The sequence below is a fragment of the Hemitrygon akajei genome, unplaced genomic scaffold, assembly GCF_048418815.1.
Source record: "Hemitrygon akajei unplaced genomic scaffold, sHemAka1.3 Scf000060, whole genome shotgun sequence".
Classification (NCBI taxonomy): domain Eukaryota; kingdom Metazoa; phylum Chordata; class Chondrichthyes; order Myliobatiformes; family Dasyatidae; genus Hemitrygon; species Hemitrygon akajei.
The window spans coordinates 3771152-3793910 of NW_027331946.1; the positions used below are offsets into that span (position 1 = coordinate 3771152).

The 22759-nt window shown below is 47.4% G+C and overlaps 1 protein-coding gene across 1 annotated transcript; it reads right to left on the reverse strand.

Moving 5' to 3' along the window:
* Positions 1 to 477: 477 nt before the first annotated feature.
* On the reverse strand, positions 478 to 16423 carry LOC140721701 (NACHT, LRR and PYD domains-containing protein 12-like). The gene is made up of 5 exons (XM_073036487.1): positions 14696 to 16423; positions 2140 to 2226; positions 1814 to 1984; positions 1491 to 1658; positions 478 to 1326 (listed from the first exon to the last, which is right to left on the reverse strand). The coding sequence occupies exons 1-5, from the start codon at positions 16357 to 16359 to the stop codon at positions 1239 to 1241; spliced, it is 2178 nt and encodes a 725-aa protein (XP_072892588.1). The 5' UTR covers positions 16360 to 16423; the 3' UTR covers positions 478 to 1238.
* Positions 16424 to 22759: the final 6336 nt, after the last annotated feature.

Consider the following 22759-nt stretch of genomic DNA (forward strand, 5'->3'; position numbering starts at 1 on the left):
GTCTGACCCCGGGAGTGTGTGATGGGACAGTGTGGAGGGAGATTCACTCTGTCTGATCCCGGGAGTGTGCGTTGGGAGAATCACTCTGTGCTTGACCCCAGGAGTGTGTGATGGGACAGTGTGGAGGGAGATTCAATCTGTGTCTGACCCCGGGATTGTGTGATGGGACGGTGTGGAGGGAGATTCACTCTGCGACTGACACCGATATTCCATCCCCCATCCCTCTCATACTGGGGACCTCAGTGGACTCACATCAATTTTAACTGTCTGCGGGGGGCAGGCGGGGGTCAGTTAACCAGGAAGGGGGTTGGGTGGAGATGAGATCCTGGGCACCCAGACTCTGCCAGTCCGACCTCCCTCAGCCTGGAGCTGAGACGCTACTGTGTCAGTGTGAGGAGCTCCGACCCACTGTTGCAGTGCACAGGGTGCGGGGGGCAGCAGAAGCCTCAAATAAAACTCGAGTCCGGCACCAGGACAGGAAGTTACAGCAGTTTATTGATTTCATCATGACAAATGTAAATTAAACAATGTGTGAGCTGCTGACGTGCGGGAATAAATAAGCTGCTCCCGACTCACTCACAGTCACACACAATAAACCAACCCGCGACGAGTGACCGGTTGAATAATCAGTCTCGTTTCTCACCGTCACTCTGCATCGGGGAACCGATGATTATAAAATCACACTTCAGGGCCGTGTCCGGGATCGCTGCAGATCCAGGGTCACTACCGTGGTGTTTATCGATTTAACATCATTATATCGGCCAGGCATCAAAGTTTATGGTGAGAAGGCGGGGGAATGGGACTAAAGAGGAGATTGGATCAGCTCATGATGAAATGCGGAGCAGACCCGATGGGCCGAATGGCCGACCTGCTCCTTTGTCTATTATTGGCCAGAATGCACCATCTTCAGCAAAGTGAGCAAAAAGATTCTCTCCCGGGATAATCACACCTCCGGACTCTTCCTGTCTGTGTCTCACATGGGGGAGTCACGAACCCGCATATCTGGCGGAAGCTGCGCTGCGGGACAACAGATGGAAATACCTCACTGCGGGACGCATCCGATGTCACCGAGCGTGAGTCTGGAGCTGGTTCCGTTAAAACCGTTGGGAATTACCCCCGGCGCGCGGTCATTAAATGTAAGGGCGGGAGTTAAAGGAGAGGGTGTGTGTTAAAGGGGAGGGGGGAGTTAGAGGGCGGGGAATGAGGCCAAAATGTCCCCAAGCCCCGGGCGGCGATGTTCACAGATACACTCTCAGTCCTGGTCTGACTTCCTGCAGAGATCTCAGTTCCTTCCTCCCGGTCTCACTGAACAGATTCCACCACACCCTGAAACAGATGGAAGAATAAAGATGAAATAAACAGATTACACAACAGTGTCAGTAACAGGGGACCGGGGTTAAGGTTTCAACAACACTCACAGACAAATATCACCTGAAAACCCGCGGATCCACTGATATTTTATCACATTGAACATTAACACAAACACTCACACAATCTGCTCCAGATTCAGGAGAGTCAGTACAAGGCGGCGGAGAGCGGGGACAGATTGATCTGTCAGCGAGTTGAATCCCAAGTCCAGCTCCTTCAGTAATGGGTTTGTATTGAGAGCGGAGACGAGATCTTCAGCACCAGAATCTGTGAGATCGACAAACTCCAGCCTCGAGATGAGAGAGAGTAAGGGTGAAGGACACAGAGAGATAGGAGACAGTACAAAACCCCAGTGTTTATCAGTAAAACAATTACTGATCACATTAATGTTCAGTCTCAGACACCCAGTGACTGTAAACACAATCTCCCACAGTCTGGTACTTACCACAATTTCTGTATTTTACACTCCGGGTTCCTCAGAGCCGCAGACACCAGTTTCACTCTTGAATCTCCCAGTTTATTACCACTCAGGCCCAGCTCCGTCAGTGATGGGTTTGTACTGAGAGCGGAGACGAGATCCTCGGCACCAGAATCTGTGAGACCGACATCCCTCAGCCTGGAGATGAGAGAGAGTGAGGGTGAAGGACACAGAGAGAGAGGAGATGGTACAAATCCCCAGTGTTTATCAGTAACACAATTACTGATCACATTAATGTTCAGTGTCAGACACCCAGTGACTGTAAACACAATCTCCCACAGTCTGGTACTTACCCCAGTGTCTGTATTTTACACTCCGGGTTCCTCAGAGCCGCAGACACCAGTTTCACTCCTGAATTTCCCAGTTCACTCCGCCCAAGTCTAAACACAAACAGACAGATTGATGAACAACCTGATTCAAACCGTCTGTTTGAGGGAATTTCTCTCCCTCTGATATTTCAGGAAGCATTAAAACCTTCAGTAAATCACTGATCAGAGTTCCCATCACTGTCAATGTCCCTCACTGTCCAGCTCCAGGGTATTCACCGAATGTCAGTAATAGTCTGCCAGTGTGACCCTCTAAACTCCACATATTCTGCACATTCCCCGATGGAGAGAAAAGTGTTCCTGACCGAAATGCAGAAATGTCAATGGGACACAGTGAAATAGAGCCAACCAAGCTAAACGGATGGGGAAGAGAGGTACCACAGGATGTCGGATGGACGAGTGATCCAAAAGCATGAAGAGGGATGGGAAAGAGAGATCCCACAGTAGGAATGGGGGTGCGGAAGATAAATCTCACAGTAGGAAGGAACATGGGGAAGAGAGATCCGACAGGAAAAGGAGGGATGGGGAAGAGAGATCATACAGGAGGATGGGGGATGTGTAGGAGAGATACCTCAGGAGGAATGGGGATGGGAAAGAGAGATCCCACAGGAAGAGGGGGCATGGGAACAGAGGACCCACAGGAGGAAGGGGGATGGGGAAGTGATCCAACAGCAGGAATTTGATGGGGGGGGGGAGGGGAAGAGCGCACAGGGGGAAGGGAATGGGGATTAGAGATCCCACAGAAGGAAAGGGGTCACGGAACAGAGTTCCGATAGGAGGATGGAACATGAAGAAGAAAGATCCCACAGGAGGAAGTGGGATGTGGAGAGTGATCCCACAGGAGGAAGGTGATTCGGGAAGAGAGATCCCACAGGAGGAAGGAGAATGAGGAATAGAGATCCCATAGGATGAAGGGGTATGGGGAAGACAGATGAGACTTCAGGAAGTGGGTGGGGAAGAGTGATCATACAGGAGGATGGGGGATGAGTAGGGGAGATCCCATAGGAGGAAGAGGGATGGGGAACAGAGATCCCACCGGAGGAAGGGGGATTGGGAAGAGAGATCCCACAGAAGGAAGATAGTTGATGAACAGAGATCCCACAGGAAGAAATAGGATGGGGAAAATAGATCCCACAGGAGGAAGGGGGATGGGGAAGAGAGATCTCACAGGAGCAAGATGTATGTAGAAGAGAGATCCCACAGGATGAAGGGTGAATGGGAAGAGAGAGCCCAGATGAAGAAGGGGGATGTGGAAGACAGATCCTACAGGAGGAAGGTGGTTGCTGCGGAGAGGTCCAACAGCAGGAAGGGGGAGTGGGAACAGAAAGCCCAGAGCATGAAAGGGGGATGGGAAAGAGAGATCTCACAAGTGGATTGCTACCCATGCCACGTGCTAGTGAGTCTAGAAATAGGAAGACAATGCAGATAAATGCATGGCTAAGTGGATGGTGCATGAGGAGGGGTCATGTTCCTGGACAATTGGGCTTTCTTCCAGGGGAGGTGGGACCAGTTCGAATTGGACAGTTTGCACCTGAACTGGAGGGGACTAACATCCTTGCCGGTAGGTTAGCAAGTTCTGCTCCGGGGGTTGTAAACTAGATTGCAGGCGGAAGGGAACCAGAGTGTTAGAGCAGATAGTGAGGTGGAGGAGGATAAGGGTCATGCGAGGACTGCTTGTATAAACAGATATCAAAGGTTTGAACGTGATAGAAATGTTCTCAGGTCCATCTATTTCAATGCAAGGAGTATTGTAGGTAAGGCAAATGAGTTTAGGACGTGGATTGGCATGATGATGATATCGACATTATTGCTATTAGTAAGACTTGGTTGCAGGAGGGGCAGGACTGACAGCTTCATGTTCCGGGTTTCCGTTGTTTCAGATGTGATGGGGGGAGGGATGAAATGGGGAGGAGTGGCATTACTAGTCAGGGAGAATCTCACAGCTGCGCGTAGACGGGACAGCCTGGAAGTCTCGTCTATAGAGACCATATGGATGGAGCTGAGGAACGAGAAAGTTGTGACCACACTAATAGGGTTGTATTATAGACAGCCCAATAGGCAGAGAGAATTGGATGAGCAAATCTGTAGAGAGGTAGCAGACCGATGTAAGAAACAGGAAGTTGTAATCATAGGTGATTTTAACTTTCCACATATTGACTGGGACTCCCACTTTGAGAAAGCGTTAGGTGGTGTGGAGTTTGTCAAATGTATTCAGGAAAGTTTTCTAAATCAATATATTGAGGTACCAACGAGAGAGGGTGCAGTACCTGATCCCCTATTAGGGAACCAGACAGGTCAGGTGACAGAAGTATGTGTAGGTGATCATTTTGGGTCCAGTGACCATAATGTCATTAGTTTCAAGATAATTATGTATAAGGATCGGACTGGTCCACCAGTTAAGGTTCTGAATTGGAGAAGGGCCAATTTTGTGGAAATGAAAGTGGATCTGGGAAGAATGGATTGGGATAAGTTGTTTTCTGGCAAGGATGTGTTCAGTAAGTGGAACGCCTTCAAGGGTGAAACTTTGAGAGTGCAGAGTTTCCATGTTCCTGCCAGGAGTAAAGGCAAAGTTAATAGGCATAGGGAACCTTGGTTTTCAAGGGATATTGGCGATCTGGTTAAGTAGGTGCTTAGCAGGTATAGGCAACAAGGGACAAATGAGGTACTTGAAGAGTATAGAAAATTTAAGGGAATACTAAAGAAGGAAATCAGGAAGGCAAAAAGAAGACATGAGGTTGCTTTGGCCAATAATGTGAAGGTAAACCCAAAGGGTTTCTACAAGTATATTAAGAGTAAAAGGATAGTAAAGAATAAAATTGCTCCCCTAGAAGATCAGAGTGGTCGTCTATGTGTGGTGCTTCACGTGATGGGGGAGATCTTAAACAATTTTTTTGCATCAGTGTTTACTCAGGAAACTGGCATAGCGTATATGGAATTAAGGGAAATAAACAATACTGTCATGGAACTTACAGAGATTAAAGAGGAGGCGGTAAACACGAAGTACACTACAGATGCTGTGGTCAAATCAACACGTAGAAACAAGCTAGATGAACTCAGCAGGTCGGGCAGCATCCGTTGAAACGAGCAGTCAACATTCTGGGCCGAGACCCTTCGTCAGGACTGATATAGTACAGGAGTATGTATTGAGTATAGGAGTTGGGATGTTATGATGCGGTTGTATAGGACATTGGTGAGGCCAAATTTGGACTATTGTGTGCATTTCTGGTCACCTAACTATAGGAAGGATATCAGTAAGATTGAAAGTGTGCAGAGAAGATTTACTAGGATGTTTCTGGGTCTTCAAGAGTTAAGTTACAAGGAATGATTGAACAGCTTATGACTTTATTCCTTGGAGTGCAGAAGAATGAGGGGAGATTTCATAGAGGTTTACAAAATTATGAGGGGTTGAGACAGGGTAAATGCGATTAGTCTCTTCCCACATAGATTAGGAGAGGTAAATTACAAGAGGGCTTCAGGGTGAAAGGGGAAAGGTTTAGGGGGAACTTCTTCACTCAGAGGGTGGTGAGAGTGTGGAACGAGCTGCCATTTGATGTGGAAAATGGGGACTCACTCTTAAGTTTTAAGAATAAATTGGATAGATGCATGGATGGGAGAGGTCAAGAGGGTTATGGACTGTGTTCAGGTCAATGGGACTAGCGGAATAAAGTCTCAGCACAAAGCAGAGGGGCCGAATGGCTTGTTTTCTGTGCGGTAGTGTTCTATGATTTTATGATTCTATGAAGCATATGGGAGTGAGAGATCCCACAAGAGGAAGGGGGGTGGGGGAGAGAGATCCCACAGGAGGATGGGGGATGGGTAGAGAGATCCCGCAAGAGAAAGAGGATGGTGAAGAGAGGTCCCATGGGGGAAAGGAGGTTGGGAAAGTGAGATCCCACAAGAGGAAGGTGGATGGCGAAGGGATGGCGAACTGGAGCATGAGGAAGAGGAAGAGAGATCCCAAAGGATAAAGGTGATGGGGAAGGGCCAACAGACAGAAGGAATGGGGATGGGGAAAAGAGATCCCACAGGAAGAAAGGAGGTGGGGAAGATAAATTCCACAGGAAGATGGGGGATGGGGAAGAGAGATCTGACAGAAGGGTCAAGCATGGTGCAGAGAGATCAGACAGGAGGATGGGTGATGTTTAGGAGAGATCCCACAGGAGGTAAGAGGTTTGGGAACAGAGGCCACACAAGAGGAAGTGAAATTGGGAAAATAATTCCCACAGTAGGAAGGGGGATGGGGAAAGGAGATCTCACAGGAGGAAATGGATGGGGAAGAGAGTTCCCACAGGACGAAGGGGATGGACATGATCCCAGAGGAGGAAGGCGGATGGGGAAGAGATATCCAACAGGAGAAAGGGGGATGAGGAAGAGGGATCCAATTGCAGGAATTTAATGGGGAGGAGAGGCCCCACAGCAGGAAGACGGATTGCGAAGCGAGATCCCACATGAGTAAGAATGATGGGGACGGGAGATCCCACAGGAGGATGTGGGATGCGGTAGACAGATCCCACAAGAAGAAAGGGGGTGGGGAAGATTAATCCCACAGGAGGAAAGGGATGGGGAAAAGAGATCTCATAGGAGTAAGGGGATGGGGAGAGCGATCCAACAGGAGTAAGGAGGACGTGGAAAAGAGATCCCATGGGGCAAAAGGTGTTGGGGTTGAGAGATCCCACAGGAGGAAGGTGGTTGGGGAAGGGTGATCCCACTGGAGCAAGGGGGTGAGGAAGATTAATCCCACAGGAGGAAGGGGAAGAGACATCCCACAGGAGAACGTTGGATAGGGGTAGGGAGATCCAACAGCAGGAAGAAATGGGGAAGGGAGATCCCACAGAAAGTAAGGGGATGGGGAAGATAAACCCCACAGATGGAAGGAGGAAGCTGGATGGGAAAGAGAGATCCCACAGGAAGTGGGGACATGGAACAGAGGGTCCACAGTAGGAAGGGGGTGGGGAAGAGAGATCCCACAGGATGAAGTGAGATTGTGAAGAGAGATCACATAGTAGGGAGGGGGATGGAGAAGAGAGATCCCACAGGAGGAAGGGGAATGGGGAAGAGAGATCCCACAGCAGGAAGTGAATGAGGAAGAGAGTTCCCACAGGAGGAAGGAGATGGACGTGATCCCAGAGGAGGAAGGGGGATGGGGAAGAGATTTCCCACAAGAGGAAGGGAGATGGAGAAGAGGCATCCCACAGGAAGAATGGGCATGGGAACAGATGACCCACAGGAGGAAGGGGTGGCAAGAGAGAGCCCACAGGAGGAAGTCTGAAGGACGAACGGTCCCAAAGGAGGAAGGGGGATGGGAAAGGGAATCCCACTGGAGGAAGGGAGATGAGGAAGAGAGATCCAACAGGAGGGTCGAGCACGGTGAAGAGAGATCAGACAGGAGGATGGGTGATGAGTAGGAGAGATCCCACAGGACGTAGGAAGTTTGGGAACAGAGGCCCCAAAAGAGGAAGTGGGATTAGGAAAATAATTCCCACAGGAGGAAGGGGGATGGGGAAGGGAGATCCCACAGGAGGAAGGAGATGGACGTGATCCCAGAGGAGGAAGGCGGATGGGGAAGAGATATCCCACAGGAGGAAGGGAGATGGAGATGAGGCATCCCACAGGAAGAATGGGCATGGGAACAGATGACCTACAGGAGGAAGGGGTGGCAAGAGAGAGCCCATAGGAGGAAGTCTGAAGTATGAACGGTCCCAAAGGAGGAATGGGGATGAGGAAGAGAGATACCACAGGAGGATGTTGATAGGGTGGAGAGAGCACACAGCAGGAAGGGGGATTGCGAAGCGTGATCCAACAGGAGGGTCGAGCACGGTGAAGAGAAATCAGACAGGAGGATGGGTGATGAGTAGGAGAGATCCCACAGGACATAGGAGGTTTGGGAACAGAGTCCCCAAAAGAGGAAGTGGGATTAGGAAAATAATTCCCACAGGAGGAAGGGGGATGGGGAAGGGAGATCCCACAGGAGGAAATGTGATGGGGAAGAGAGATCCAACAGGAGGAAGTCGGGAGCAGCAGGAGTTCGGATGGACGAACAATCCAAAAGCAGAAGGGGGATGAGGAATAGAGATCCTACATGTGGAAGGGGGATTGGGAACAGCAATACCACGGGAGGAAAGGGTTTTGGGAAGAGAGGTCCAACAGGAGGAAGTGGAATGGGGAAGAGAGATCCTACAGGAGGAAGGGGGAATGGAAAGGGAGATCCAACAGCAGAAATGGGGATGAGGAAGAGAGATCCCACATAAGAGGGGTGATGGGGAAGATAGAACCCACAGGAGGAAGGTAAATGGGAAAGGGGGAAATAATCGATCCTACTGGAGAAGTGTGAATAGGGAAGAGAGTTCCAACAGCAGGAAATTAATGGGGAAGAGAGATCCTACAGAAGGAAAGGGGGATGGGAAGAGAGATCCCACAGGAGGAAGTGTGATCGGGTAAAGAGTTGCCAGAGCAGGAATGTGGATGAGAAGAGATATCCAATAGTAGGAAGGTAATGGGCAAGAGAGATCCCACAAGAAGTATGGGGAAGAGAGATCCCACAGGATGATGTGGGATTGTGAAGAGAGATCACATAGTAGGAAAGGGGATGGAGAAGAGAGACCCCACAGGAAGAGGGGCATGGGAAAAGAATACCCACAGGAGAAAGGAGGATGGGGAAGACAGCGCCCACAAGAGGAGGTTGGATGCACGAGCGATCCCAGAGGAAGAAGGTGGATGGGGAAGAGATATCTCACATGAGGAAGGGTGATGAAGAAGAGTGATCCAACAGCAGGAAGTTGATGGGGAGGAGAGAGCTCACAGGAGGAATGGGATGGGGAATAGAGATCCCACAGAAGTAAGGGGTGGGGAAGATATATGCCTAGGAAGAAAGAGGGTGGGGAGGAGATATCCCACAGTTGGAAGGAGAATGGGGAAGAGAGATCCGACAGGACAATGTGGGATGGGAAAGAGAGATCATACAGGAGTATGTTGGATGAGTAAGAGAGATACATCAGCATGAATGTGGTGGGAAAAAAACAGATCCCACAGGAAGAGGGGGCATTATATTGGCCCACAGGAGGAAGCGGGATGGGGAAGAGAGAGCCCACAGGAGGAAGTCGGATGGACGAGTGATCCCAATGGAGGAAGAGGGATGGGAAAGAGATATCCAACATGAGGAAGGGGGACGAGGAAGAGTGATCCAACAGCAGGAAGTTGATGGGGAGGAGAGAGCTCACAGGAGGAATGGGATGGGGAATAGAGATCGCACAGAAGTAAGGGGTTGGGGAATATATATGCCTAGGAAGAAAGAGGGTGGGGAGGAGATATCCCAGAGTTGGAAGGAGAATGGGGGAGAGATCCGACAGGAGGATGTGGGATGCGAAAGGGAGATCATACAGGAGAATGTGGGATGACTAAGAGAGATACATCAGGATGAATGTGGTGGGAAAAGACAGATCCCACAGGAAGAGGGGGCATTATATTGGCCCACAGGAGGAAGCGTGATGGGGAAGAGAGAGCGCACAGGAGGAAGTCGGATGGACGAGCGATCCCAATGGAGGAAGAGGGATGGGAAAGAGATATCCCACAAGAGGTAGGGGGAAAGGAAGAGAGATCCCACAGGAGGAATATCGATGGGGAAGAGCGATCCCACCAGTGGAAGTGGGATGGGGAAGAAAGATCCCACGGAAGGAAGGGTGTTGGGAAAGAGATGTTCCAGAGGAGGATGGGGGATAGGTAAGAGATATCCCACAGTTGGAAGGAGAATGCTGAAGAGAGATCTGACAGGAGGATGTGGGATGGGGAAGGGATATACATCAGGATGAATGTGGATGGAAAAGAAAGATCCCACAGGAAGAGGGGGCATTCTGATGACCCACAGGGTGAAGTCGGATGGACGAGAGATCCCAAAGGAAGAAGAGGGATAGGGAAGAGATATCCTTCAGGAGGAACGGGGATGAGTAGGATAGATCCCACAGGAAGTGGGGGATGGGAACACAGGCCACACAGGAGGAAGGCGGATGGGGAAGAGAGATGGCACAGGAGGAATGGGGATGGGAATAGAGATTCCATAGGAGGAAGGGTTTTGGGGAAGAGACATCCACAGGTGGAAGATGATGGGGAGGGGGGATCCCACTGGATGAAGGGAGATTGGGAAGAGAGTTCCCACAGGCGCGAGATCACACAGGTGGATTGCTACCCGTGCCACGTGCTAGTGAGGCTAGAAATAGGATGATAATGCAGCTAAATACGTGGCTGAGGGGATGGTGCATGAGGGAGGGGCTCATGTTTCTGGACAATTGGGCTTTCTTCCAGGGGAGGTGGGACCAGTTCGAATTGGACAGTTTGCACCTGAACTGGAGGGGACTAACATCCTTGCCGGTAGGTTAGCAAGTTCTGCTCCGGGGGTTGTAAACTAGATTGCAGGGGTGGGGAACCAGAGTGTTAGAGCAGATAGTGAGGTGGAGGATGATAACGGTCATTCGAGGACTGCATGTAATGACAGAAATCAATGGTTTGTACGTGATAGAAATGTTCTCAGGTGCATCTATTTCAATGCAAGGTGTATTGTAGGTAAGGCAGATGAATTTAGGGCGTGGATTGGCACATGATGATTTCGACATTATTGCTATTAATAAGACTTGGTTTGCAGGAGGGGCAGGACTGGCAGCTTCATGTTCCTGGATTCTGTTGTTTCAGATGTGATAGTGGGGAGGGATGAGAGGGGGAGGAGTGGCATTACCAGTCAGGGAGAATATCACAGTTGTGCGTAGATGGGGCAGCCCGGAGAGTTCGTCTACAGAGGCCATATTGGTGGAGTTGAGGAACGGGAAAGGTGTGACCACACGAATAGGGTTGTATTATAGACCACCCAATAGGCAGAGAGAAATGGAGGAGCAAATCTGCAGAGAGGTAGCAGACCGATGTAAGAAACAGAAAGTTGTAATCGTAGGGGATTTTAACTTTCCACATATTGACTGGGACTCCCACTCCGAGAAAGGGTTAGGTGGTGTGGAGTTTGTCAAATGTGATCAGGAAAGTTTTCTAAATCAATATATTGAGTTACCAACGAGAGAGGGTGCAGTGCCTGATCTCCTATTAGGGAACCAGACAGGTCAGGTGACAGAAGTATGTGTAGGTGATCATTTTGGGTCCAGTGACCATAATGTCATTAGTTTCAAGATAATTATGGATAAGGATAGGACTGGTCCACCAGTTAAGGTTCTGAATTGGAGAAGGGCCAATTTTGTGGAAATGAGAGAGGATCTGGGAAGAATGGATTGGGATAAGTTGTTTTCTGGGAGGGATGTGTTCAGTAAGTGGAACGTCTTCAAGGGTGAAACTTTGAGAGTGCAGAGTTTCCATGTTCCTGCCAGGATTAAAGACAAAGTTAACGGGCATAGGGGATCTTGGTTTTCAAGGGATATTGACGATCTGGTTAAATAGGCATTTAGCAGGTATAGGCAACAAGGAACAAATGAGGTACTTGAAGAGTATAGAAAATTTAAGGGAATACTAAAGAAGGAAATCAGGAAGGCAAAATGAAGACATGAGGTTGCGTTGGCAGATCATGTGAAGGTAAACCCAAAGGGTTTCTACAAGTATATTAAGAGTAAAAGGATAGTAAAGGACAAAATTGATCCCCTAGTAGATCAGAGTGGTTGTCTATGTGTGGAGCCTCATGAGATGGAGGAGATCTTAAAACAGTTTTTTGCATCAGTGTTTAATCAGGGAACTGGCATAACGGATATGGAATTAAGGCAAACAAACCGTAGTGTCATGGAACATATAGAGATTAAAGAGGAGGAGCTGCTTGCTGCCTTACAGTGAATAAAGGTAAATAAATCCCCTGGAACTGACATGATATTTTCTCGGACCTTGAGAGAGACTAGTGTAGAAATTGCAGGGGCCCTGGCAGAAATATTTAAAATGTCCTCAGCCACGGGTGCAGTGCTGGAGGATTGGAGGGTAGCTCATGTAGTTCCGTTGTTTGAAAAAGGCTCCAAAATTACACCAGGTAATTACAGGCCGGTAAGCCTGACATCAGTAGTAGGTAAATTATCGGAAAATGTTCTGAGAGATCGGATATACAAGGAATTGGACAACCAAGGGCTGATTAAATATAGTCAGCATGGCTTTGTGCGTGGTAGATCGTTTTTAATGAATCATGTAGTGGTTTTTGAGGTTACCAAGAATGCAAATGAAGGAAAGGCTGTTGATGGTGTCCACATGAACTTTAGTAAGGCCTTTGACAAGGTCCCACATATGAGGTTATTTCTAAAGGTTCAACACTAGGTTTCCGTGGAGGGGTTGTAAACTGGATTCGAAATTGGCTGTGTGGGAGAAGACAAAGAGTGGTAGTGGATGTTTGCTTCTTAGACTGGAGGCCTGTAACTAGTGGAGTGTCTCAGGGATCTGTGCTGGGACCATTGTTGTTTGTTGTCTGTATCAATGACCTAGATGATAATGTGATAAATTGGATCAACAGGTTTGCTGATGACACTAAGATACAGGCATTGTGGACAGCGAGGAAAGCTTTCAAAGCTTGAAGAGGGATCTGGACCAACTCGAAAAATTGGCCAGAAAATGGCAGATGGAATTTAATGCAGACAAGTGTGAGGTGTTCCATTTTGGAAGGACAAATCAAGGTACGATATACACGATAAACGGTAGGGCACTGAAGAGTGCGGAGGAACAAAGGGATCTGGGGGTTCAGACACAAGTCCCTGAAAGTGGCGTTACAGGTAGACAGGGTTGTAAAGAAGGCTTTGGCACCCAGGCATTAATAAATCAAAGTTGAGTTTAGGAGTTGGAACACAATGGTGAGGTTGTATAAGACATTTGTGAGGCCACATTTGGAGTATTGTGTGCAGTTCTGATGACCTAACTATAGGAAGGATATCAGTAAGTTTGAAAAAGTGCAGAGAAGATTTTCTAGGATGTTGCCAGGTCTTCAGGAGTTGAGTTACAAGGAAATATTGAACAGGTTAGGACTTTATTCCTTGGAGCGTAGAAGAATGAGGGGAGATTTGATAGAGGTTTACAGAATTATGAGGGTATAGACAGGGTAAATGCGAATAGGCATAGATTTGGAGAGATAAAAATGAGAAGACATGTCTTCAGCATGAAAGGGGAAAGGTTTAGGGGGAGCATTAGGAGGAACTTCTTCACTCAGAGGGTGGTGAGAGTGTGGAATGAGCTGCCATCTTATGTGGAAAATGTGGACTCACTCTTAAGCTTTAAGAATAAATTGGATAGATACATGGATGGGAGAGGACTGGAGGGTTATGGACTGCGTGCAGGTTAACGGGACTAGCGGAATAAGGTTTTGGTACAGACTAGAAGGACCGAATGGCTTGTTTTCTGTGCTGTAGTGTTCTATGATTTTATGATTCTATGGGGAGGAGAGTTCCCACAGTCGAAAGGGGGATGGGGATGGGGAAGTGAGATCCCAAAGGAGGAAGGGGATGGGGAAGTGAGATCCCACAGGAGGAAGGGGATGGGGAAGAGAGATCCCACAGGAGGAAGGGGGATATAGAGAGATATTAAACATGATGAAGGGGGAAGGGGTTGAGAGATCGACCAGGAGGTGGAGGGATGTAGAAGAGAGTTCCCACAGGAGGATGTGGGATTGGGAAGAGAAATTTCACAGGAGGAAGGGGGTTGGCGAATAGAAATTCCACAGGACAATGGGGCATGCCAAAGAGAGATCCGACAGGAAGAAGTCGATGGGGGAGAGAGATGGGGAAGAGAGAACTCACAGGAGGAAGAGGGATGTTGAGGAGAGATCCCACAAGAGGAAGGGGGGTTGGGAAGAGAGATCTCACATGAAGGGGGGGGGGTGTGGAAAAGACATCCCACAGGAGGATGAGGAAAGGGTAATAGAGAGCCCACAGGAGGAATGGGGATGGGGTCGAGATTCCAAAGAATGAAAGGGGGATTGGGATGTGAGGTCCCACAGGAGAATTCCAAGGGTAAATGATAATCTGACAAGATGAGAGGATGCAGAATTTTTTTGTACGTGCGTGTTGTGTCTGAACAGAGCCCCAGAGGAGATGTGCCCTCGCTCTTTGCGTAACTGGAAGTGAGCAAAGACACAGACGGGGAATGGCAGTGGGAGGACAATCTCACAATGGTATTTCTTCCCTTCTCACTGGGACAGTCTGCTGACGGTCTCTTGTCCCTCACCGGGAAGGGGGTGTGAATCTCTGACCCACCTGCTGCAATCAATGTCAGTCTGGGTGTCAGTAACAGTGTGAAGGAACATTGTCAATGGACGTGTCACAGGCAGTGAGAAGCACGGCCATTCCTGTGATTTACTACCATTAAACCAATTGCCGTTGTTCACTGATCTGATGAAGTCTCCAACATCCCTTCACAAGGAACCACCAAACCCTCCCGTCCTTGGTGAATTACTGACTGACCCAGTGGGCATTTGACACAATTCTTCACAATCTGATTTACTACAAATTTACCAAAATTCCTTTACATTGAAACAACACAATGAGACAGTTTCACAGTTCAGAGAGATAAATAAAGTTACCTCAACTCCTGGCACTTGTGCAACCCGGGTCCCAACCCCTGGATTCCTTCACACTGAATGTGGCAGTCCCACAGGTCGAGGTGTTTTATTGTATCACAGAGTCCGATGACATGAGACAGGACTGCGCAGTCAATTGGGGTCAGTGTCATTTCACTGAATGAAAGTGTTTCCACAGATTCCAGTGCGGCCTGAGCCAGTCCACGATTCTGAGACTCAAACAAGTAGTGCAATGTGTTCAGGAGGCTCCTTTTACCAGCTTCACTCCATGTGTTTCCACTCTGGCGTTTAAACTCCTCCTTCACCCAGTCAATCACCCGGCAGGTCGTTTGATGAGGAAATGGACCCAGAAACTCCTCCAGGCCCCGAGCTGTCATTGGGTTGGAGAGACCAGCAACAAAACGGAGAAATACCTCAAATCGCCCATCTGTCGTGCTGTGGACTTCAGTGAGGAATTTCAGGATATCCCCGGGATGTGGATTCAGGAATTGTGCGACTGCAGCTACAAACTCTTGGATGGTTAGGTGTGGGAATGTGTACACCACGCTCTGGGCAGAATCCTCTCTCTCCAATAGCTCCATCAGGAACCCGGACAGGAACTGGGAAGGGTGCAGATTGATCAAATCTCCATCTGTAAACACAATCTTCTTCTTGGACACTCCTCTGAAGGCCATCTGACCAACCCTGAGTAACACATCTCGGGGGTTCTCAATCTCACGGCCATGGTTTTTCAGGATATTGTAAATATAGTAGGAGTACAGTTGGGTGATGGTCTTGGGAACTCGCTGTGGGTCCCTGACTCTTTGTGTGAAGAAAGGGCCCAGTGCCAAAGCGAGGATCCAGCAGTAGGAGGGGTTGTAGCTCATGGTGTACAGGATCTCGTTCTCCTTCACGTGTTTGAAAACAGCTTCTGCCACCATCTGATCTTCAAAATGCCTGACGAAATATTCCTTCCGTTCTTCACCAACAAATCCCAGGATTTCAGCCCAGACACTGATCTCTGCCTTTTCCAATAAATGTAACGCAGTGGGGCGGGTGGTCACCAGCACTGAACACCCTGGGAGCAGCTTGCCCTGGATTAAACTGTACACAATGTCAGACACTTCACACCACCACTCGGGATCTGGGCACTGGTACTTGGGGTCTGTATCTCTCCAACTGTCAGCAAAATTGATTTTGTGGTTGAATTCATCCAAACCATCGAATATAAACAGCAATCCCTCTGGGTTCTTCCAGACCTCTCTCAGGATATTCCCAAAGTAAGGATACTGATCCAAAACCAGTTCCCTCAAGTTTATTCTGCAGTTAATAGAGTTTAAATCGCGAAATTTGAAACTGAAGACAAACTTGAACTGTTGGTATATTTTCCCCGTGGCCCAGTCATAAACAATCTTTTGTACCATTGTGGTTTTCCCAATTCCTGGGACTCCGGCCACTGCTGCTGAACTCCTTGATTTATTGTTACTCCGGGAAAAGCTGCTCTGGAACAGCTGATCAGTCCGGATTCTTTCCAGCTCTCGGCGGAGATGGTTCTCTCTCAATTCCTCGTGGTCTCTGCCTCTTGCCAGCAGCTCATGTTCCACCAGTCTCCGATCTCGAACAGTAGAAATGACCGTGAGCTCAGCGTATCGATCAACCAGCTGGAAAACCTTCACCTTCTCCCTCATCCGGATCGTGTTCACTCTCAGTGTTTCAGTTTGTGTCCACAGAGTCTCCTTGTGTTTCTGTTGAACATCTTCCATGTGAACAGAGAACATAGTAAAAATGTTAAATAGCTCAACTGACAAAGAATATTATAACTTCAATTCAACATTCAGTGTTTGAGATTACATGAATTAATTCAATGTTGCCATGGATATTAGGACAGAAAGTAAAACTCTGTTTACAGACATCAGAACTGAGAGAAAGAATATCAAAAAACAAAGAAAACCAAAGAATATCCAGCCCCAATATTCTGGTACTCATTACTTGTGCAGGTGAGCATTCCCCTGATATTGTATTGCAATCCTGACTGCACTCTATTACAACAACATTTCACTATATTTAAAGCATTGTTTGCATCATTAACAGATGATGTTCATGTTGATCTGATGTGGACATATGGAGAGCAGGACACTGTGCATTTTCGCAAAGCCGCACACTGGGGAGTCACAGGCGTCGACTGCTCTTGCATCAAAACAGGAGCAGAAATGCTCAATTTGGGCAGCATCTGGGGGAGAATCACAGAGAATGACAAAGAAAAAAATGGGTAATGGAGGATTGGTGGAAAGATGAAATCTCTGTTAATGGAAGAAACCACAAGCGTCTGTCTCAGTGATGTACATCGTGTCTGTGGGAGAGGGTGGTGAAATCTTGGCAATGGCTACTCATCAGTGTTGCTGTGGGGGTGTGGGGCTCTGTCTTATGAGGTCTCCATATGTCAGAGTCGACCATGGATGTCCTGCCCCTGCAAGCCAGGTCACTATGATGTGGAGAGGAAGCTAGTGCCGATGTAACAAACTCCCCTCTCTGTACATTTGATGAACACGAAAAAACGGTAGAGACTGATACAGCTTGGCTTCAGAGGTGTCACGGGAGATGCCAGTCTGGGTTGAACACCATTTAACACTGCCTTAAGGACTCCAGCTCCAGAGTTTTCCCACTGGGTTTACTCCCAATGTCTTACTCATGAGGGGTACAGTTGCAAGTGTGACGAGATCTGAAGGACTATTCTAAAGTGGACTGTTCCTTTAACAAGAGAGAGAGGGAGCGAACAGCTTGTGCACTACTTCAGGGATAGAGAGCAACAGGAAGTCTGTGAGTTGCCTTGGAAACTGAAAGACGGAGCTATATGATGGACAGCTGGTGTTCCGCACTTGGAGATATATGCAAGGTCAGTTGATGTTTTAATCAGACACACCACAGGAGATACACGATACCAGAGGCAAGGAGAACACTCGTGAGCATTGTGAACCCACGACAAGGGTGGGATTATTGCTCACAGTGTGGACAAAGGGGTGACCGGTGGAGAGCTATCGGTGTGTTTAACCCTGGCCTGGGGTTGATAACTCCACCAGAGAAGACGGCATCCCCTTTTCTGTGGTCACAGGTTGGTGACTTTTAAATAAGTTTCGGAAGCAAGGATGATGACGTGGAGGATCGGCATCGGCATTGGAAGACAAACCAACACTCTAACTCTCTCTCTCTCCAACTCTACTCAAACCAAATTCCAGAACTGAACTGATCACTTACCATCCCACCTTGAGACTGTATCACCCAATCACCTGAGCTGGGGAAGCTTATTTACTCACCTGTATATATGCATAAACTCTGCTAACCTGTTTACTTTATCTCATTTCATTTTACTTTATTCACTTAGTTACTAATATCATAGAGTTTATAGTGAAAGACTCAGACTCCAGGTGTGTCCATTTCTGCTGGTTCTTTTTAACCCGTTACGGGGTACGTAACACAAGGCAGAGGAGGTTTGAGATCAGAGTTTTCCTTCCACTGGATGAGCAACCAATCATGTTTAATGAGCCCCATCTGCCCAAAGCGACTGGCTGTAAGGCACCAGTAACCCATCTTTGCCCTTCTCCCGTCAGATGAAATGCTTCCTCCAAGCTTAGTAGCTAAGCCACACATGAACGCCAGGGGCTGGACTTGAATGTCAGAAGCTATTTGAGGTGCACACCACTGGGAGCATTTAATAGGTTGTGGCCACTTTTCCCCACTATCACCCCTAGGTAAAACTATCTTAAACAACCAAGGGGTACTGTATTATTGACAACAATAAATCGATAAATTATTTTCACATGAACTACAGAAAACTTTTCTGCATGCGATCCATATAGATCACTTCATCACATCGATGCAATGAGGTTGTACAAGGACACACGGAGCAGAATAGTTCAGGGAAACAGTGTCTTAGTTGCCATGAAAATGCAGTGCAGGCAGACAATAAGGTAGAAGGTCAAAGGATCATTGGGAGGTCAGGGTTTTGTTTTCAATCTATGCCCACAAACTGTAGAATTCAACATCTGAAACTACAGTACTGTGCAGTAGTCTGAAGTGTATATTACAACTGACAACACTTTCTTGTATTTTATAGTTCGCAATTTATCCCGTTGTAATGTGGTTTGAACGACATCCTCCAGATGAAAAGTGCTTTATAAATAAATTCCTATTATTATTTTTTTCTGAGCCTAAACTGGTAACAGTTTACGGGCATAACAAGCACATTCATGTCTCAATTGATAGGAAATTTCAGACTACTTCAGTGGTGTAGGGTATTGTGGATTTTGAAGACTGTTACAAATGTGCCACAACTCTAAGGGGCCGAAGGGTACAAAGTAGCCCCCACCTTTTTGAGAATCGCAAGATCGCTATTAATTTGGGTCTGGGACCCAGGAAATGAGAGAGAGACACGCAGAATCCTCAAGGTTGGGAATGTGTCCTGGCCTCAGCAAAACAAAGCCACCGATAATGGCTATGGTCTCTTGGAGACGGAATTGTGTATTGAGTACTGTACTATTCATTGAAGCCCTCAGGGGACGACCAGAGTGGGCTGGTTGAGGGATTGCATCATCCCAACCTGATTGATATCTGAGACCCCGTGAGTAAGGATAAAAGAGGGTCTGGGGAACAACCCCTTTAGATGCACCAGGAGAAACGCTAGAAATCCCATGACAGCGTTTAATAGCGATAGCCGGTGGGGGGCTCATGCGCGTCCTTCCCTTGCCTGGGATTGGCGGCCTCACCATAGAAGAACGGCTTTAGCTAAAGGAGAGGCCACAAGTGAACGGCCACACCAACGGGACTCCCAATGGATCGAAATCATAAAAGGAATTGGCAAGTTTCTCAAAATCTCTCTCTCAACTCCAACCAAGGCTGCAGCCTGAATGAACTGAGTGACTTTTAGATAGATAGATAGATAGATACTTTATTCATCCCCATGGGGAAATTCAACCGTTTTTTTCCAATGTCCCATACACTTGTTGTAGGAAAAACTAATTACATACAATACTTAACTCAGTAAAAATATGATATGCATCTAAATCACTAACTCAAAAAGCATTAATAATAGCTTTAAAAAAAAAGTTCTTATGTCCTGGTGGTTGAATTGTAAAGCCTAATGGCATTGGGGAGTATTGACCTCTTCATCCTGTCTGAGGAGCATTGCATCGATAGTAACCTGTTGCTGAAACTGCTTCTCTGTCTCTGGATGGTGCTATGTAGAGGATGTTCAGGGTTTTCCATAATTGACCGTAGCCTACTCAGCGCCCTTCGCTCAGCTACCGATGTTAAACTCTCCAGTACTTTGCCCACGACAGAGCCCGCCTTCCTTATCAGCTTATTAAGACGTGAGGTGTCCCTCTTCTTAATGCTTCCTCCCCAACACGCCACCATATTTATATTTCCATTAGACAATACAGTATCCCCTAGACAACGATAGAGCTATTTCTTATAGATTATTATTATACCCACACTTTTAGATTTAGTATGGACGACGTATATTATCTGTATGTTTGCATTGATATTATTTTTGTGTATTTTTACTAAAAAATACTGTTACAAATAGTACCATCAGACTTCAGCGGACCACTCTATCTTTGCCGGTAAGTGACCCAGTTAAGGGGTTCGTAAAAAAATGGGGGCTCGTCCGGGATTTGATAACAAATTGGAGGGCAAGTGAATCGGGCTTGTAAGTCCAAACGTGGGTCTGGTTGCGCGGGTTACCAGACGGGAAACCCTCAAGATGGACGTGGATGAATTTATAGAAAACCCAACTGTGGAGGCGCTAGAGACGGCCACAAATTCGGACGATAAATATTGCGAAAGGACTAAACCTCGCAGAGGTGAGGTTGTCAATGAAAAAGCGGGAGGTGCGGAGGGCCATAACTCAGTATTATATTGTGAAGAATGTGTTTTCGGCTGAGGTATTGGAAAATATCCCTGAAAAGGCACCAGCTAGTGGGACAGCTCAGTTAGAGTTGGAGAAATTAAGGTTGGAACATGAAATTAAGTTAAAACAGCTGGAAGCAGCTGAAAAAGAGAAGGAAAGGGCCAGGAAAGAGAAGGAGAGAGAGTATGAGGAGAAGGAGAAACAGAGGCAACATGACTTGGACATGGAGAAGTTAAGGCAAGAGTGAAGAGCTCAAGGGTCAGACCGAGAGGAGCGGTTTAATGTTAGTCGGGAGTTTAGGTTAGCACCTCCGTTCGAGGAGATGGATGTTGATAGTTATTTCTTGCATTTTGAAAAGGTGGCAGTGAGTCAGAAGTAGCCCAAAGAGCAGTGGGTGGCGTTGTTACAAAGTGTGTTAAAAGGGAAGGCACATCGGGCATATGCGGCATTGTCCATGGAGGAGGAGTCTGAGAATTATGAGAAAGTAAAGGAGGCCATTCTTCGGACGTATGAATTGGTACCTGAAGCGTATAGACAAAAGTTCAGAAATTTAAAGAAAGGGTGGAATCAGACGTATATCGAGCTTGCCTATGAGAACAGTGTTCTCTTGGATCGTTGGTGTGCAGCATAAATAGTGGAAGAAGATTTTTGGCACTTAGGGAGTTAATTCTGATTAAGGAATTTAAAGGTTGTGTTTCGAATGATATCCGGATGTATTTGAACGAGAAGCCGAATAAGTCCATCTCCGAATTTGCTAGGTTCTCAGATGAATATGCCCTAACCTACAAGACAAAGTTTTCCTTGAATGAAAGTTACCAGAGAGACCGTGGGAATGGTAGAGAAAGCATGTCGGCTGAGGCAGAGATCCCGCCGGGAGCTAGTGGTAAAATTAAGGAGGAGGAAAGGCAAGACGGCAGGAGAGGTCCTGGTTTGACCTGTTTTAATTGTGGAAAGGTGGGTCATATTGCATCTAAGTGCCGTGCTCCGAGGAAGGAGACAGGAAAATGGAAAGCAGCAGTCCCTACAGGATGTGTTATGGTGATCAGTAAATCGACGAGAGAGCCCCTGGTAGACAGAGTACGAGAAGTGTCTGAGAAATGTATTTCAGAAGGAACCGTGTCTGTGAGAGAGGGAGACACACCAGTTCCAGTGCAGATCTGGAGAGACACGGGAGCTGAGCTGTAATTGATTAGCAGTAAGGTACTGGATTTTGGTCGCAAGACTTGAGAGGTGGCTTTGAGAGGCATAGGAAAAGGGACAGAAGCGGTGCCTTTGCATAGGATCGTTATAAATTGTGGGCTGGTATCTGGACCAGTAGAAATAGGGGAGCGATCAGAATTCCCGAGAACTGACGTAGACATCCTTCTGGGTGATGACGTTTGGTCGGCCATGGAGCTGCCGAGCCAGCCTGTAAGTGTTGAGGACCCGCCCCTGGATTCAAAGATCTATCCCGCATGCGCAACCACTCACAGCATGTCGAGAAAGGCAGCTGAGAACGAGACCAGTTTAAATCAGGCCAGTATCGATTTGGCCGAGACGTTTTTACTGACTCTGTACCAAGAGGGTTTAGAGGGTGGTAAAAATGGAGAATAGGAAAGTGAAAGAGAGTAAAGGAGAGGAGGTAGTCCTGCCCTTAGCCAGGAGGAAATTTATAGAGGCACGAAGTAAAGATGAGAAACAGATAAGGCTGTTAAAATGTCCAGGGTTGGACATGGATGATCTGTCTGGTTTGGCAGAACTGTTTGAAGAAGTTGAAAATTCTAAAGGTGTTCCCGATAATGAAATGAGGGCAGTCCTAGATGAAAAGGATGCCATTACCTTGAAGAAGTCTGCTGGGTTGGCAGATGAGGTTGTTTCAGCCCGCAGGGTTGAGTTTACTCCAGAAGGGAGTTGCCCAGAGAGTAACTGGGAGGATCAGGGGAATTTAGAATTTGAAAAGGGTACGGGTATTGAAAGCTTGGAAGAGGCAGATGTCCCATTTGAGTGTGTTCAAGATGTGGATGCACGTGGTACTGAACCTAGTAATGGAGCTCAGAAAAAGTCTGAGGTATTTGATTCAGTTGAAAAGGAATGCAGTCCTTGTGGGTCAGAAGGACTTGGTTCAGTGAAGAAAGGGTTAACCTTGGTAATAGTGGGAAGTGAGAATTCCCAGTTGTTTGTGTTCGAAGGTGTGTTAAAAGTTA